The following is an 18,920-nucleotide window of genomic DNA, read 5'->3' as shown; positions in this document are numbered from 1 at the left end:
GAAGTAAAACAACATCTATATTGACCTTGTGCAAAATCTCTCTTGCCCACAGAAATGCAATAGCACCGCAGCTGCTGTTTTCACGTGGCTCCATTGTGACCCCAACACAGCAGCCGGGCAGAGCTGGCCAGGTCACCCACACTGGTAAACCCAGGGCACAGGCCATGCCCTAGCCTCCTGCTTGTCACAAGCTTGGTTGGCTCAGACTTAGCTCAGCTCATCACTTTATTAAGCATCGTAACTGATTCAAGAAACTTACAAGACAACATGGAAATTGTTACTGACATGCATCAAGTACAAACTCTTAATACCATTATCATTTATCCTAAGACCATTTTGACAAATATGTAGTTTCACCTCTGTTCCTATTTAATTAGGAAGGTGACAAGATTAGTAAACTTAAGAACTAGAGGAATAAATTGAAAGTATATAGGAAGCTGACCAATGAATTGCATGCATTTTAATGAAGAAAGGAAATTAATATTTTTCAAGAGCCTACTGTGTTTGTTAGGCTCTGCAGAGGCCCTTTTCATAGGCCAAATCTGAGTTTCAAAAATCACTATTTACTTTTTCATTTTAAAAGCTATAAGATAGAACTATTTGTATTATAACTTAAAGTCACAAAAATGGTATTTTATTTAATAAATATATATTTTTTAAAATGACTGTGAACTGCTTACCTTCTTACTCATATTTTAAAAGAATTAAACTGCTTACCTTCACCCAGAATTTTTCCAAGAATTAGAAGGTTCCTGTCAATCACGACATCCTCTAGTTTATTTTGCAGTTCCTCACTGACTCCCAAGCTATGTACTATAAAAGGAGTCACAGAATATACATGACCTGTCAGTATGCTTCCTTTCATATGAATATAATTAAAATTGTATATAAAGTCCTATAAAAAAGTTAAACATTTTTCTCATTTTATATCCACAGCTCTCCCCCCAAAATGCCAGTAGTAAAATATCACACTTAATCCTACTTAATGATTAAACTGAGTAAAATGAATCTTTCAGGGCAAAATTAATCCTGAAGGATTATAAAAATCAGAACCATATTTCTCTTCCCATTGGGTGGTAGCAGCAGCTGGCAATCAGATTCATGCAGGGAACCTTTGCCCTTGACCCAAAGGAGTGAGGAAGGTAAGTCAATATTTTTTCTTTTCTTTTCTTTTTTTTTTAATTTTAAAATATTTATTTATAAATTTATTTGGCTGCGCCGGGTCTTAGTTGCACTACGCGGGATCTTAGTTGCCGCGTGAGGGATCTTCGTTGCGTCACGCGGGATCTAGTTCCCTGACCGGGGATCAAACCCGGGCCCCCTGCATTGGGAGCTCGGAGTCTTAACCACTGGACCATCAGGGAAGTCCCAAGTCAATATTCTTTCTAGTGGAGCATTTACTAGTATACCCCTAACTGTGGGATACAAAAAAGTCATCAGGACACCTCGCCTGCCCTCCCGTGCCAGGGAAGGTGACACAGAACCCACAGGAAACATGTAGAGAACAAGGTACAGATTGTTTTACATATGGTATATAGAACCTCATTATAATGACATAGAAAGTGCTAAATTGAATACTTGGTGGGGGACTGAAGATTAAGATTTTCTATGAGGTGTAGATATGCAGCACAGACAATCAGTGTTATCAATAAAAGGTGTTAACCAGGAGAGGGAGACCAATTCAATAGCCACTTGGCAAATGATTCAGTTTGTGCCATAGTTAGGGAATGACTTTGAAAGAAAAAAAAAAATGTGGTAATTAGAAAGGACACATTAGCTCTTAGTGGAAAAATTTTCCCCAAATAGTGCTTCAATCAAGGAAAGAAATTGGTCTAAATGACAGATTTTTTTTAAAATGCAAGAATAGACATCTAACAGGCAAAACTTCTAGATTAGGGAAGTAATAACATCCTACATCAAATGAGTTTTTGTTTCATAGTAACCTGCCTTCCATCATCCTTGTATTTATTTGTTGTTGTTTGTTTTGTTTTTTGCAAACATCCAGAAGCTTGAATTTGATAATATTCACACACTTCCAACACTGTTTCTGAAATTATTCAAGAACACAGCTATCTGTCTATTCCCATTCTTTGAAACTAAAAGAGTTCCCACTCTGATTCAGCAAAGCTCAAACCAGAACTGTCACAAAATATGCTAGCAAATTGTTCCCTGACTTGGTTGCCAGGAAAAAACAGGAAATGAGCTCAAGATTTTGACAGCTGCTTTGCTGTTTCCTTTAAATCCCTCTGCCCACATCTTCTCCTCTCACCCTGAGAGTTCCTTCTTCCCTCCATGTTTCATGGCATCAGGAGTCCTTAAACCAGGTCACTTCACCGTGGGTCCAGCTCCAGACTTCCAGGAAACCGGCCAGTAGGGAAGCCCAGGGCCATGTCTGACTCTCTACTTGTTGGTTTCCAGACACATTTTGCACATTAAAGATAGACATTCTTCGACTCCTTTGGCTTTTGTTAGAAATCTATCAATTAATTTGTGGTTTTCTTTGCTCTCAACTATTTTAACTTTTGCCAAAAAAAGAGAAATGAGAGTCAACTTACAGGTGAGTTCAAGGGCTCGCCGACAGAAGGACTTCTTTGCTATGTAACTGACAACCAATTCTGAATCCTCCTCTGTGAAGGCGCTCCTGGGTGAATGAGGACAGACATCTCACACAAGAAGCAGAAGGCCACCCAGGCTGGGGCTGGTTCCACAAGACGCTACTAAGCTGCTGCCTGTTAAAAGGGCTCTTCTAGTACAAAACCCTTTCTCACTGGGAGAAATAGGCTTCTTTCCTTAGATCCATTTTAGGCTTACCTGGCAATATCAAACAACCATGTCTAGGAACCATCAAGAGCTGAGAACAACTGATAAGCTCCCAACGGCCAAAGCTGTGACAATTTGTGCAACACGATAAAGTCGTATTGGATTATAACCCAAAGTATAAAATTAATATCCATGAGTCCAGACTGATAATATATACACACACATACACACACACATGTATGTGTGTGTGTGTGTGTATATGTGTATAAATAAATAAATAAATTGGGGGAAAGGGAGAAGTCTCCTGTGCAGAAGAATTCCAAATATTTTATATAGATACTCTGTCTTTAAGAGATGGGGGTAGCGTTAACTCCTTACCCTGTACATGTGAGCTGCATATACTGACTTGCTTCCTAAGAGTCCAGTATAAAAAGGGAGGAAAAAATAACTATGGTAGAGAAACAAGGCAGACACCACCTCAGCCACGTGATCAGGATCAACACGAACAGTGATAAATCGTGTTGACAGCGTGTATCCTTGATGTAATGGGATGAAGATGGCACTCTACCTCTGTAGTCTTCCACTCAATAACCTGTAACCCCAGTCTAATCATGAGCAGAACATCACACAAATCCCAAGAGAGGGCATCCTACAAAATACCTGACCAGTACTCCCAAAAACTATCAAGTTCAACAAAAACAAGGAAAGGCTGGGAAACTGCCATGGCCAAGAGGAGCCAAAGGAGACATGACAACAAAATGTAATGGGGTGTCCTGGATAGGACTCTGGGAAAGAAAAGGGATATTAGGCAAAAACAAAGGAAATCTGAATAAAGTATGGACTTCGTTAATGATAATGTATTGATATTATTTGACTGATTGTAGCAAATATACTGTCCTAACATAAAATGTTAATAACAGGGGACCCTGGATGTGATGTATATGGAAAGTCTCTGTACTACCTTCTCAATTTTTTCTGTAAATTTAAAACTTTTCTAAGAAATAAAACCTATTTTAAAAAATCCATTTAGTCACTGTGTTAGACTAATTGGTGGAAAGTACTATGAATTCATGAGTCTAAATTATAGACTTAACCTCACATTATCTTGCATATATAGATTATTTTAAAAGAGAGAACACATTTAAAAAATAATATATTTGTATGCAAAGTAAAGAATTTGGAAGGATTTATGCCAAAATAGCAACTGAGACCAGGTATAAACCCTGGAGTTACAGGTGGGTTTCACTTTCTACTTTCAACTATTCTATATAATTTGATTTTTTTAAAAACTATAAGAAAGTTACTTTTATAAGTAGAAAATAAAGGTATTTTCATTAAAAAATGAACAAATGAAAGGTGCTTGTACAAAATGAACAAATGGATAGGGTGTTGCAGTGAAGACCCAAGGAAACTGACTTCAGTATAAAATAATGTATAAAATAACCTGTGATCAACTTTTCACTTGTTTTCAGCTTCTGCTCAGCTTAATGGTTCTTGGAGATAATTTTATTTCTAAATATTTGAAACAGTACTGGAATCTTATTAATGTATCTGCTGTACTTTGCAGCCCCACTTTTTGGTAAGTTTTAAAACATTCAGCCTTAAACTTCTCCAAATTATTACAGCTAGGGTTGAATCAGATAATATCTAAGATCTATTTTGGTGGTAAGCTTTTGGGTTCTGTGGAACTATGAGTTAGTGGAGGACTAGCTGATAAGAATGTTTTCACATGGAGTATTTTCTTCTGCACTTCTTAACTGCTAGACTATAAGCTACAGCCCCATGGGGGCAGCCCCATGTTTGTCTTGTTCATCTCTCTCCATCCAACCCCTAGAACAGGTTCTGTTTTTTGAATATTCCTTCCTTTCTCTACAGATTTCAAATGCAATCTTCATTGTATATTCTATTCCCACACACATATGGGTACCCTGTGATGTCCATACACTGAGTTCTCACCAATAACTCACTGTTCTAATCATTTAACATGTTTTTATACCTAGTAGGATTAGCCCTCTCCACCCAAACTTTTGTGCTTTTCAAAACTATCTTGGCTGTCTCTGCTTATTTACTCTTCAAGGTAAATTTTCTTTCTTTTTTTTTTTTTTTTAAGATTTTTTTTGAGGTGGACCTTTTTAAGTCTTTATTGAATTTGTTACAACATTGCTTCTGTTTTATGTTTTGGCTTTTTGGCCACGAGGCATATGGGATCCTAGCTCCCTGACCAGGGATCTAACCTGCACCCCCTGCATTAAACCCACACCCCCTGCATTGGAAGGCAAAGTCTCAACCACCAGACTGCCAGGGAAGTCCCTCAGGTAAATTTTCAAATCAGCTTTTATCAACAATCCTGCAGCAATTTAGATGGTGATTATATTGAATTTATGGTTAACTTGGGGAAAAATGATCTCTTGACAAAACTGAGCCTTCCCATCTATGAACATGGTACACATCTTTCCATTTATTTGAGTTGTCTTCTGCAATGTCAGTAAAGTTTAATAAGTTTTTCCACAAAGCTCTTGTACATACATTGGGTTTCTTCTTAGGAACATTATATTTCTCGCGCTATTGTGGATGGGATGTCATTCTAGCACTTTGACTTTAATGTATTTTAAAACCAGAATCAAAATATTTTCACAACATTTAATATCCTAAAAAATATTAAGTTTCCTCTTAAAGGAAAACAAGAAAGGAGGAAAGCAAGAAGAGACTTTAGAAGAAGTAAAAAGCTTTCACTATTGCCTGCCTTTGTGGCACTGGCCTAAGTAAGGAAGCTGCCTCCCCCGGGGTGTGCATAATACAGGGACCCAGCTGGGTACCGGAGCTGGGCCAGCAGAAGAGGCATTAACGCTTGGCATAGCAACTTCATCGATACCACTGAGCAAAACATTTTAAACTGAGAAACTTACCCAAACTTTGTCTCCTGGAATCTTTTCCTAATGGCCAGAGATATATATAAAGTCAACCCAATCAAAACAAATCCACAAAAGCAGCCAAGGACGATGAGCACAGGATCTTTGTTGCCAGGTGCTGGGGTTGACGAGGGGGCAAAATCTACCCAACCTGGTAAAATACCAATAGAATCAATTCAAAACATCTCTTTGGGATTTGGGGTAGTTGATTTACAATATTGGGGAACTCTCTTCATGTCAGTTATAAATGTATAAGCAATTGAAAAAATAGTAAAACTAATATTTAACTGGTACACTCTAATTTAAAACACCAGAAATATTGAGAATCAAAATGCTTTATTTCTTTGTAAAAAAAAGTAACAAGAGTAGTTTGAACACTCCTTGCCAGCTTCTAGCCATATAGCTTAGGATATAGACAGAATGTATTTTCCATGCCCTGACAAATGTCATACTCCTTTCCAAGTTTGGATCAGCTTCCCATGTTTTATCCTTTGCGCTTTCAGTGTTGTAAAATACCTCTGTGAGTTCCTTTAATGTTGTGATGAGAAGGCAGAGATTTTGAGTTGCTGCTGAGGCATTTTCTTTTAAAAAAATATTTATCTATTTACTTATTTGGCTGTGTCAGGTCTTAGTTGTGGCATGTGGGATCTTTTGTTGTGGCGCACGGGCTCTTTGTTGCGGCGTGCAGGCTCCTCTCTAGTTGTGGCGTGCACGGTCCAGAGTGCGCGGCCTTAGTAGTTGCAGTGCGCGGGCTCTCTATCTGTGGCGCGCAGGCTCACTTTCCCCCCTCGGCATGTGGGATCTTAGTTCCCCAACCAGGGATCGAACCCGTGTCCCCGGTATTGGAAGGCGGATTCTTAACCACTGGACCACCAGGGAAGTCCCTGCTGAGGCACTGTACAGTATGACAACCCTGCTTACAGCCCAGTATGACAATTCAGAGTCTGGGCATTTCGATAAGGATCTGAGCTTAGGAGTCCTGCTGCAAGTTCCCGCTTTGCTTTTCCGGGGGCACCTTTAAAAATAACCATTTAGAGTTGAGCCCCTGAAAAGTTAAGTACAGGCGTTTTCTACCCTCTCTCTTCCGCCTGCTCCGACATGGGATGAAGGACCACCCTTCCCCTGGCTCTCCCACCTCCTCCCCCCACACCCGCGTCTGGGATCTGTAATAGATCTTGTGACTCTGCTTCCTTTGTGTGGGTGTATTGAAACTGCACAATCAAAATGACCCCAGTGTTTTCACTTCCCCAAAGTGGCAGCTCAGATGCCGAGGGAACTATCTGCCCACCCCATGTGGGTGGTGTGTGCTGCTCATTCAGTGGGCCATAATCTGCATATTCTCAATTCAGTACACCAGCTTCGGGGCCCCTGACACACATGTGAAGACTGTGGCCAGTGTAACTTCCTCTGGGACATCTTTCTCCTTTTCAGCACAACCAGTTCACTCACGTGGGTAAGTCCACCTTCACCGAGTTCCCTGGCTGCACATCTCATGGACCAAATGGCAGCAGCAACAACATGCCCACAGTCAACTAGCTCTTTCGGAATTCCACACACATTCAATTCAAATTCCACTTCCAACACTATCACTTTTTCTTTCTTCTCTACATTTTCATCTTTGTTCACCAGCTCCGTCTTTCAATTATCTGCTTTTGTGAAATGTCATGTGGGTTCGCCCCTGCGAGACAAGGAAGTAACACAGCTCTATGCCTGTTAGATGCATGTGAACTGAATAAGGAAAGCACGGTGATCAACCACAGACAGACTTTGAAAGAAGTGACCCAACTGGTCACAACCAAGATGCCCCTGTTATTTATGGAGTGATTTGTGCACTGAAGAGCGGGCGGTGAAGTTTATACAATTACTCACAGTTCATATATGCTGGCACCTTAAATTTGAACCATATTGTTGGGGAACAGGTGTGATGTAACTAAACTGTGGTAACTGAAATGTATGCAGACGGGAACCATGCAAAGCCAGGACTGCCAGAACAGCAAAGCTTTTTACAGTTTTGGACAGTTTATTATGAATGAAGATGAAAGCTCTGTCATCTTAAACTCTGACTTTTTTTAAAAAATTGAAGAATAGGAGTTCCCTGGCAGTTCAGTGGTTAAGACTCTGTGCTTCAACTGCAGAGGCCGTGGGTTCGATCCCTGGTCAGGGAACTAAGATCCTAGATCCCACATGCCACAAGGTGTGGGGAAAAAAAAAAAAAAAGAAGTATAGTTGATTTACAATGTTGTGTTAGTTTCTGGTGTACAGCAAAGTGATTCAGTTATATGTATGTGTGTGTATGTGTGTGTGTGTGTATATATATATATATATAATATATATATTCTTTTTCATATTCTTTTCCATTATGGTTTGTTACAATAAATTGAATATAGTTCCCTGTGCTACACAGTAGGACCTAATTGTTTATCTATTTTATATGTACTAGTTTGTATTTGCTAATCCCAAACTCCTAATTTATCCCTCCCCCACCCCCTTTCCCCTTTGGTAACCATAAGTTTGTTTTCTATGTCTGTGTTAAACTCTGATTTTTAACCTGTGCCTCTAGAATCAGAATCTCATTGTCCCTGAATTTCTGCCAGGTAGGCACGCCTTGTGTCCCCAACACCAGTTACTAATGTTCCCTTGGGACTCGGCTTATAGGCTGTAGGAGCTGTAATATGGATCCAATTTGGCACTAAAAAGGAGAACATATTTGAGGGTCACTGGGACAGACATACGGGGACTCAACCGTCTGTTCCCAAGTCCTGTCTGCTACGGCTACAAAGGCTATATATTTGGCAAGAACTTGTAGATGCACAAATCATACCCATATAGATGTCTGCGTAGAGTTTATGGTAGCAGTTTATTACCAAACAACCTAGGGCAGGTCAGAGTCAGAACAAAGGCGGCTGCCCTGGTCTACAGAAGCAAACACAGCATTTGGGCCACTTGGGGCACCACGGCGTCACCTTGCTTAAGGCCACTCCAACAACAAGCAGAAGCCAGCACGCAGGGATGGGCATTTAGCTGAGCGAGCCCAGCGCCGTGTAAAGATGGCTTCTATAGGAAACGCTTCTTGTTCTGTACCAATCAATCACAAAGCATGTTACCTAAGGTTTGAATGACTGCTAACAGAGCAAGCTGCACCGCTTAAAGCAAACACTAGCAAATAAACCAACAGTGCCAATTATAGAGAGCTGAGGATTAGCCACACTGCCTATCCAAAATTCAGTCATGTAGTTTGGATACATTTAAACTAAATTCAATACTATATATAAAATAGCTAATAAGGACCTACCATATAGCACAGGGAACTCTACTCAATACTCTGTAATGACCTATGTGGGAAAAGAATCTAAAAAAGAGTGGATATATGTACATGTATAACTGACTGACCTTGCTGTACACCTGTAGCTAACATAACTTTGTAAATCAATTATACTCTAATAAAAGTTAAAAACAAAAACAAGAAACCTAAATTCATTAAGTCCAGTCAAATTCTGGGTTCTGAAAGGATGAATCTTCCTAGGAAGTTATTACACTGGATAGTAATAGTAGTGGGAAGACTCAAGGGTATCGACAGCTCTGTGATCAACTATCAACTATCCTCATCACTGCGAAATTTCCTTTTGGTCTTTATGTTTCATTCTTAAACAAGCCGTCCATGCCACAGGCTACTCTCCGGCCACCTGTGTGTTGCCCGGACTGATGTTCCGTGAGTCAATCGGGCACCAGCTCTCACCGTGTGCAGGGACAAATATTTTCACTGGGTCACTGAAGGGCCCGACTCCCCCTTTGGTGATGGCTGCAATCCTCACGGTGCACGAGGCGTTGTGGACTTGAACAGAAAGTTGAGCAAGACTGTCGTTCTGGCCGACGTCTTCCGAGAGCTCTTTCTGGGGACAGAGAGGAAAGGAAAGGAAAGGAAATACTGAGGCACCAGGGGCCTCGTCGCCCGAGGGAAGTTCTTGCGAGGGAAGCTGCCCCACCCACATCCCAGGGGCAGCGGCTGTGTTTCCACAGCGTCCCTTCCTCACTCAGGCCACAGCCAAGGGAGCCAATAGGCGGGCAGTGATGCAGGACAGGCTGGCAGCATCCTCAGGTCCTGGGGATCTGGGCCTACTAGGGTCGTGCGAACATGGTACTTAGAGGGGTCAGTGAAGAAACCTCTGGAAGAAAGGGAACAATGTGGCAGACGCACCCGAAGGCAAGAGCAAGACTGTCTCCTCGACACTCCCGCCCTCAGAACCCCCAGAGAACACTGCCCAGGAGCTGCACTGAACCTTGACATTGACGACCTGCCAGCTTCCTTGAACCAGCACAAGTGGGCTTGTGTTCCTTGCAATTCTAAGAGTTGTGACTACAGTCTACATTTAGAAGGGCACTGACACTTATTCTTCCAGCAACAAACACACAACGTGCTCCATTTTCAAAAATCTGGCTTTACTTATTTTGTTTTAAAGACATTGCTGTGCAACTTGACCCATTAAAACATGGTGGATGGGGGAGATTTTTTAAAAAATAACCAGGGGAAAAAAATACTTTCCCCTTTGTTTCCAAACCTTGACTATCATGGTGTTCTCTGGCGCGGGAAACTAATTTTGCATTTGGGATTGGCTTTTCAAATAGGAACCATAGGGCTGGTGAAGGCTGAAATGTAACACTAGGAACATGTCTTTAATTCTAAATTATGGAGATTTGTTTTCACAGAGAGATATCACACATGGAGCACAGACAGCATGGATCAGCAATGGATAGCAGGGGCCTGGTCTGGGTGGTAACTTCCTTCCCTGGTCACTCATGCTGGTCACTTCTCCCAATGGTGCTGGGTGGAACCAGCTCGGCCCTTATGGAGAGGGCAGTCCCATCACTCATGACCAATGGGGACACCTGGGTCAGCTACCTGGAGACTGTTTATAATCTAAACAGGCAGTGACCATGAGGACCTAGAAATGTCCCCAGGCAAGGGATGAAAGGGAAAACTATGGTCTTAATTTTTTGTTGTTGTTGTTTTTGGTTTTTTAACCCTATTGGACTCAGTGCCTAAAAGATTTGCCATAAATTTTTTGTTAATTAGGTAGACAAATTAGTCTTTTTTTTTGATATATCAAAAGGCATTTTCTGTATGGCTAACCCAGTTTTGATTATGTGTTAGTTGGTCATTCTCTATATAATTTGGGGAGGACAGAAAATCATCAAGTAGAGTAACTTCATTGTCAAAGCCCTCACAGTCACGGAACCTTGACTGGCAGCTGAGAAATGGTGCATATACCCCACAGTTTAAAACCTAACAGCTTAAAAAAAAAAACAAACCTAACAGCTTGGGCTTCCCTGGTGGCGCAGTGGTTGAGAGTCTGCCTGCCAATGCAGGGGACGCGGGTTCAAGCCCTGGTCTGGGAAGATCCCACATGCCGCGGAGCAACTGGGCCCGTGCGCCACAACTACTGAGCCTGAGCGTCTGAAGCCTGTGCTCCGCAACGGGAGAGGCCGCAATAGTGAGAGGCCCGCACACCACGATGAAGAGTGGCCCCTGCTTGGCACAACTAGAGAAAGCCCTCGCACAGAAACGAAGACCCAACACACCCAAAAATAAATAAATAAATAAAAACAAAAAAAAAAACACACAAAAAACCTAACAGCTCTTCAAAGTACAAAAGACTTCATGCCTGACAAGGAACATGGGGCCTGCTCCTGGTGTCACACATTTTGTCTGCAAAGATTCAAACGTAATACCTTGTTTATGAGAAAAACTATCTTAAAATAAGGGGACACACACAGTTTTGGAAGAATTCAATCCCAAGAAGAAGAGAAATCCCAACAAAACCAAAATTATCCTTTTGGAAATGAACATAAAAGCAGTTGATAACACCTATCCCCATAGGGCCTATAACTCCCTATGAAACCCCAGAGGAGTTACTTTTTAACTTCCACCTCCTACTCTTTGAGTTAATAAATGTAAGGAGTTAATCTGTGTGAAGTACTTGAAACAGTGCCTGACCCAGAGCAAAGGTTACCCAAGAGTCACAATGGCCACCATCACAGTTGGCATTATCCTGAATCTTTTTTTTAATCTTTTTAAAATTTAATTAACTAATTAATTTTACAAAATTATTTACTTATTTTTGACTGCATTGGGTCTTCGTTGCTGTGCGTGGGCTTTCTCTAGTTGCAGTGAGCGGGGGCTACTCCTCGTTACAGTGCACGGGCTTCTCATTGCGGTGGCTTCTCTTGTTATGGAGCATGGGCTCTAGGCACACTGGTTTCAGTAGTTGTGGCACACGGGCTCAGCAGTTGTGGCTCACGGGCTCTAGAACACAGGCTCAGTAGTTGTGGCGCATGGGCTTAGCTGCTTCGTGGCACGTGGGATCTTCCCAGACCAGGGATCAAACCCGTGTCTCCTGGTTAAGGTGGATTCTTAACCACTGCGCCACCAGGGAAGTCCTATCCTGAATCTTGAAGCATGGAAATGATGCCAGCCACCGCTCACTGGGAACCCATTTTGGAAATACATAAAAAATCATCCCACTTTAGGGGTGGAATTGTAATCAATGTTGAAGTAGTGATTAGAAAGATAAATGATAAACACTTAGTGGAGGTGTCCAATTTTCTCCAAAAATGTCTTTAAATAGTAACCTCAAATATAATTTAAACATGATTCCCAATGTTAAAAGTTGATGTAATTTATTCACACCGTTTTGATGCCAAATACGTAAAGAAAGGTGTGACCACATCCATATCCCCAAGTATTTTAGTCTTGATTTTGAAAGTTGGCAGAGATCCATCTAATTTCAGACAGCTGTAGGAGCCCCCGGCTCACCCCCGATGTGTTATGTCTCTTGCTGTCAGGGTGCAGACTGCCGAAGGAGGGGTCATCTCATGGGCACAATGTGGTCTGGCCACAGGACACAGGTCATGGGTCAGCTGCACATTTCTCATTTAGTGAGCTTTCAGTTTCACCAACACAGGCCCATATCTCTAAGAACTTAAAACCTAAAGGCATTGTCAGGTAATGAAATCAGTTTGACTACAACTTTACTTACATAGAAAACATATGGACCTTGCCGGTTGGGGAAAGTAATAGCACATCTTTGGAAACACAGTTTCTTTTTCTCATTGTGTGGCTTCAGTGTTGGTCAGGGCAACTGGATATTTGTTTTCACTTATCAAAAAGACCTTAATATCTCCAACTCTGTAAGAATTCACAACCCCATAATTTGTAACTGTAATTAAGAATACAGGTAATTCCCTGGCGGTCCAGTGGTTGGGACTCCGCGCTTTCACTGCCGAGGGCCTGGGTTCAATCCCTGGTTGGGGAACTAAGATCCTGCAAGCCATGCAGCACAGCCAAAGAAGAAAAAAGAATATGGCCCATTTCAAAATTACTCAGGGGGAGACTGGTTCAAGATGGCAGAGTAGAAGGAGGTGCGCTCACTCCCTCTTGCGAGAGCACCGGAATCACAACTAACTGCTGGACAATCATCGACAGGAAGACACTGGAACTCACCAAAAAAGATACCTCACATCCAAAGACAAAGGAGAAGCCATAATGAGATGGTAGGAGGGGTGCAATCACAATAAAATCAAATCCCATAACTGCTGGGTGGGTGACTCACAAACTGGAGAACACTTATACCACAGAAGTCCACCCACTGGAGTGAAGGTTCTGAGCCCCATGTCAGGCTTCCCAACATGGGGGTCTGGCAACAGAGGGGGAATTTCCAGAGAATCAGACTTTGAAGGCTAGTGGAATTTGACTGCAGGACTTAGACAGGACTAGGGGAAACAGAGACTCCACTCTTGGAGGGCACACAAAAGTGTGCATCAGGACCGAGGGGGAAGGAGCAGTGACCCCATAGGAGACTGAACCAGACCTACCTGCTAGTGTTGGAGGGTCTCCTGCAGAGGCAGGGGGTGGCTGTGGCTCACCACGGGGACAAGGACACTGGCAGCAGAAGTTCTGGGAAGTACTCCTTGGCATGAGCCCTCCCAGAGTCCGCCATTAGCCCCACCAAAGAACCTGTAGCCTCCAGTGCTGGGTCACCTCAGGCCAAACAACCAACAGGGAGGGAACTCAGCCCCACCCATCAGAAGACAAGAAGATTAAAGTTTTACTGAGCTCTTCCCACCAGAGCAACACCCAGCTATACCCACCACCAGTCCCTCCCATCAGGAAGCTTGCACAAGCCTCTTGGATAGCCTCACCCACCAGAGGGCAGACAGCAAAAGCAAGAAGAACTACAATCCTGTAGCCTGTAGAATGAAAACCACATTCACAGAAAGATAGACAAAATGAAAAGGCGGAGGACTATGTACCGGATGAAGGAACAAGATAAAACCCCAGAAAAACAACTAAATGAAGTCAACCTTCCAGAAAAAGAATTCAAAATAATGATACTGAAGATGATCCGGGACCTCGGACAAAGGATGGAGGCAAAAATCGAGAAGATGCAAGAAATGTTTAACAAAGACCTAGAAGAATTAAAGAACAAACACCTAGAAGAATTAAAGAACAAACAGAGATGAACAATACAATAACTAAAATGAAAAATACACTAGAAGGAATCAATAGCAGAATAACTGAGGCAGAAGAACGGATAAGTGACCTGGAAGAGAGAATGGTGGAATTCACTGCCGTGGAACAAAATAAAGAAAAAAGAATGAAAAGAAATGAAGACAGCCTAAGAGACCTCTGGGACAACATTAAACACACCAACATTCACATTATAGGGGTCCCAGAAGGAGAAGAGACAGAGAAAATATTTGAAGAGATTATAGTCGAAAACTTCCTTAACATGGGAAAGGAAATAGCCACCCAAGTCCAGGAAGCACAGAGAGTCCCAGGCAGGATAAACCCAAACAGAAACACACCAAGACACACAGTAATCAAACTGACAAAAATTAAAGACAAAGAAAAAATATTAAAAGCAGCAAGGGAAAAAGGACAAATAACATACAAGGAAACTCCCATAATGTTAACAGCTGATTTCTCAGCAGAAACTCTACAAGCCAGAAGGGAGTGGCACGATATATTTAAAGTGATGAAAGGGAAGAACCTACAACCAAGATTACTCTACCAGGCAAGCATATCATTCAGATTTGACAGAGAAATCAAAAGCTTTACAGACAAGCAAAAGCTAAGAGAATTCAGCACCACCAAACCAGCTCTACAACAAATGCTAAAGGAAGTTCTCTAAGTGGGAAACACAAGAGTAGAAAAGGACCTACAAAAGCAAACCCAAAACAATTAAGAAAATAGTAATAGGAACATACATATCGATAATTACCTTAAACGTGAATGGATTAAATACTCCAACCAAAACATACAGGCTCGCTGAATGGATACAAAAACAAGACCCATATGTATGCTGTCTACACAAGACCCACTTCAGACCTACGGACACATACAGACTGAAAGTGAGGGGATGGAAAAAGATATTCCATGCAAATGGAAATCAAAATAAAGCTGGAGTAGCAATACTCATATCAAATAAAATAGACTTTAAAATAAAGAATGTTACAAGAGACAAGGAAGGGGTTTCCCTGGTGGTGCAGTGGTTAAGGATCCGCCTGCCAATGCAGGGGATACGGGTTCGAGCTCTGGTCCGGGAAGATCCCACATGCCACGGAGCAACTAAGCCCGTGCGCCACAACTACTGAGCCTGCGCTCTAGAGTCCGTGAGCCACAACTACTGAGCCTGTGCACCACAACTACTGAAGCCTGCACAGTTAGAGCCTTTGCTCTGCAACAAGAGAAGCCACTGCAATGAGAAACCCGTGCACCGCAACGAAGAGTAGACCCCACTTGCCACAACTAGAGAAAGCCCGTGCACAGCAACGAAGACCCAATGCAGCCAAAAATAAAATAAATAAATTAAAAAAAAAAGACAAGGAAGGACACTACATAAAGATCAAGGGATCAATCCAAGAAGATATAACAATTATAAATATATATGTACCCAACATAGGAGCACCTCAATACATAAGGCAAATGCCAACAGCTATAAAAGAGGAAATCAACAGTAACACAGTAATAGTGGGGGACTTTAACACCTCATTTACACCAATGGACAGATCATCCAGACAGAAAATTAATAAAGAAACACAAGCTTTAAATGACACAAAAGACCAGATAGATTTAATTGATATTTATAGGACATTCCGAAAACAGCAGATTACACTTTCTTCTCAAGTGCACATGGAACATTCTCCAGGATAGATCACAGCCTGGGTCACAAATCAAGCCTTGGTAAATTTAAGAAAATTGAAATCACATCAAGCATCTTTTCTGACCACAACGCTATGATATTAGAAATCAATTACAGGGGAAAAAAATGTAAAAAACAAACACATGGAGGCTAAACAATACGTTACTAACTAACCAAAAGATCACTGAAGAAATCAAAGAGGAAATAAAAAAATACTAAGAGACAAATGACAATGAAAACACGACGATCCAAAACCTATGGGATGCAGCAAAAGCAGTTCTAACAGGGAAGCTTATAGCAATACAATCCTACCTCAAGAAACAAGAAAAATCTCAAATAAACAATCTAACCTTACACCTAAAGGAACTAGAGAAAGAAGAACAAACAAAACCCAAAGTTAGTAGAAGGTAAGAAATCATAAAGATCAGAGGAGAAATAAATGACATAGAAACAAAGAAAACAATAGCAAAGATCAATAAAACTAAAAGCTGGTTCTTTGAGGAGATAAACAAAATTGATAAACCTTTCGCCAGACTCATCAAGAAAAAGAGGGAGAGGACTCAAATCAATAAAATTAGAAATGAAAAAGGATAAGTTACAACAGACACCGCAGAAATACAAAGCATCATAAGAGACTACTACAAGCAACACTCTGACAATAAAATGGACAACCTGGAAGAAATGGACAAATTCTTAGAAAGGTATAACTTTCCAAGACTGAACCAGGAAGAAATAGAACATATGAACAGAACAGACCAAACACAAGTAATTAAATTGAAACTGTGATTAAAAATCTCCCAACAAACAAAAGTCCAGGACCAGATGGCTTCACAGGTGAATTCTATCAAACATTTAGAGAAGAGCTAACACACATCCTTCTCAAGCTCTTCCAAAAAGTTGCAGAGGAAGGAACACTCCCAAACTCATTCTACGAGGCCACCATCACCCTGATACCAAAACCAGACAAAGATACCACAAAAAAAAGAAAATTACAGACCAATATCACTGATGAATATAGATGCAAAAATCCTCAACAAAATACTAGCAAACAGAATCCAACAACACATTAAAAGGATCATACACCATGATCAAGTGGGATTTATCACAGGGATTCAAGGATTCTTCAATATACACAAAGCAATCAATGTGATACACCATATTAACAAATTGAAGAATAAAAACCATATGATCATCTCAATAGATGCAGAAAAAGCTTTTGACAAAATTCAACACCCATTTATCATAAAAACTCTCCAGAAAGTGGGCATCGAGGGAACCTACCTCAACATAATAAAGGCCATATACAACAAACCCACAGCAAAAATTCTCAATGGTGAAAAACTGAAAGCATTTCCTCTAAGATCAAGACAAGGATGTCCACTCTCACCACTATTATTCAACATAGTTTTGGAAGTCCTAGCCATGGCAATCAGAGAAGAAAAAGAAATAAAAGGAATCCAAATTGGAAAAGAAGAAGTAAAACTGTCACTGTTTGCAGATGACATGATACTATACATAGATAATCCTAAAGATGCCACCAGAAAACTACTAGAGCTAATCAATGAATTTCATAAAGTTGCAGGATACAAAATTAATGCACAGAAATCTCTTGTATTCCTCTACACTAACAACAAAAGATCAGAAAGAGAAATTAAGGAAACAATCTCCTTCACCATTGCAACAAAAAGAATAAAATACCTAGGAATAAACCTACCTAAGGAGGTAAAAGACCTGTACTCAGGAAACTATAAGACACTGATGAAAGAAATCAGAGATGACACAAACAGATGGAGAGATATACCATGTTCTTGGATTGGAAGAAACAATATTGTGACAATGACTATACTACCCAAAGCAATCTACAGATTCAATGTAATCCCTATTATATTACCAATGGCATTTTTTACAGAACTAGAACAAAAGATCTTAAAATTTGTATGGAGACACAAAAGACCCTGAATAGCCAAAGCAATCTTGAGGGAAAAAAACAGAGCCGGAGGAATCAGACTCCCTGACTTCAGACTATACTACAAAGTTATAGTAATCAAGACACTATGGTACTGGCACAAAAACAGAAATATAGATCAATGGAACAGGATAGAAAGCCCAGAGATAAACCCACGCACCTCTGGTCAACTAATCTATGACAAAGGTGGCAAGGATATACAATGGAGAAAAGACAGTCTCTTCAATAAGTGATGCTGGGAAAACTGGACAGCTACATGTAAAAGAATGAAATTAGAACACTCCCTAACACCATACACAAAAATAAACTCAAAGTAGATTAAAGACCTAAATGTAAGACCGGACACTACAAAACTCTTAGAGGAAAACATAGGAAGATCACTCTTTGACATAAATCACAGCAAGATCTTTTTTGACCCACCTCCCAGAGTAATGGAAATAAAAACAAAAATAAACAAATGGGACCTAATGAAACTTAAAATCTTTTGCACAGCAAAGGAAACTATAAACAAGATGAAAAGATAACCCTCCGAATGGGAGAAAATATTTTCAAACGAATCAAGGGACAAAGGATTAATCTCCAAAATATAACAGCTCATGCAGCTCAAAATTAAAAAAACAAACAACTCAATCTAAAAATGGGCAGAAGAGCTAAACAGACATTTCTCCAAAGAAGACATACAGAACATACAGATGGACAAGAGGCACATGAAAAGCTGCTCAACATCACTAATTACTAGAGAAATGCAAATCAAAACTACAATGAGGTATCACCTCACACTGGTTAGAATGGGCGTCTTCAGAAAATCTACAAACAATAAATGCTGGAGAGGGTGTGGAGGAAAGGGAACCCTCTTGCACTGTTGGTGGGAATGGAAATTGATACAGCCACTATGGAGAACAGTATGGAGGTTCCTTAAAAAACTAAAAATAGAATTACCATATGACCCAGCAATTCCCCTACTGGGCATATACCCAGAGAAAACCATAATTCAAAAAGACACATGCACCCCAATGTTCACTGCAGCACTATTTACAATAGCCAGGTCATGGAAGCAACCTAAATGCCCACTGACAGACGAATGGA

At 40.9% G+C, this 18,920-nt stretch overlaps 2 protein-coding genes across 3 annotated transcripts in view; one reads left to right on the top strand and one right to left on the bottom strand.

Moving 5' to 3' along the window:
* ZC3H8 (zinc finger CCCH-type containing 8) overlaps nt 1-6,869 on the top strand; it is a 198,893-nt gene extending 192,024 nt beyond the window's left edge. Inside the window, exon 9 of the mRNA XM_082357882.1 lies at nt 6,860-6,869. The gene's annotated coding sequence lies outside the window, so the exon portion shown is untranslated. The remainder of the gene's footprint in view (nt 1-6,859) is intronic.
* The window catches only part of MERTK (MER proto-oncogene, tyrosine kinase), a 115,520-nt gene that overhangs the window by 21,917 nt on the left and 74,683 nt on the right, over nt 1-18,920 (bottom strand). Inside the window, exons 9-12 of one of the 2 annotated variants that reach the window (XM_082357826.1) lie at nt 9,406-9,559; nt 5,667-5,820; nt 2,556-2,641; nt 718-813 (exon numbers count right to left, since the gene is read on the bottom strand). In XM_082357826.1, the coding sequence (XP_082213952.1) occupies nt 718-813; nt 2,556-2,641; nt 5,667-5,820; nt 9,406-9,559 (490 nt within the window). The remainder of the gene's footprint in view (nt 1-717; nt 814-2,555; nt 2,642-5,666; nt 5,821-9,405; nt 9,560-18,920) is intronic. The other variant, XM_082357827.1, reaches the window with a different exon arrangement.

This window comes from Balaenoptera borealis, assembly GCF_965194805.1.
Source record: "Balaenoptera borealis genome assembly, chromosome: 15".
Lineage (NCBI taxonomy): Eukaryota > Metazoa > Chordata > Mammalia > Artiodactyla > Balaenopteridae > Balaenoptera > Balaenoptera borealis.
This window is presented reverse-complemented; position numbering and strand designations above follow the sequence as displayed.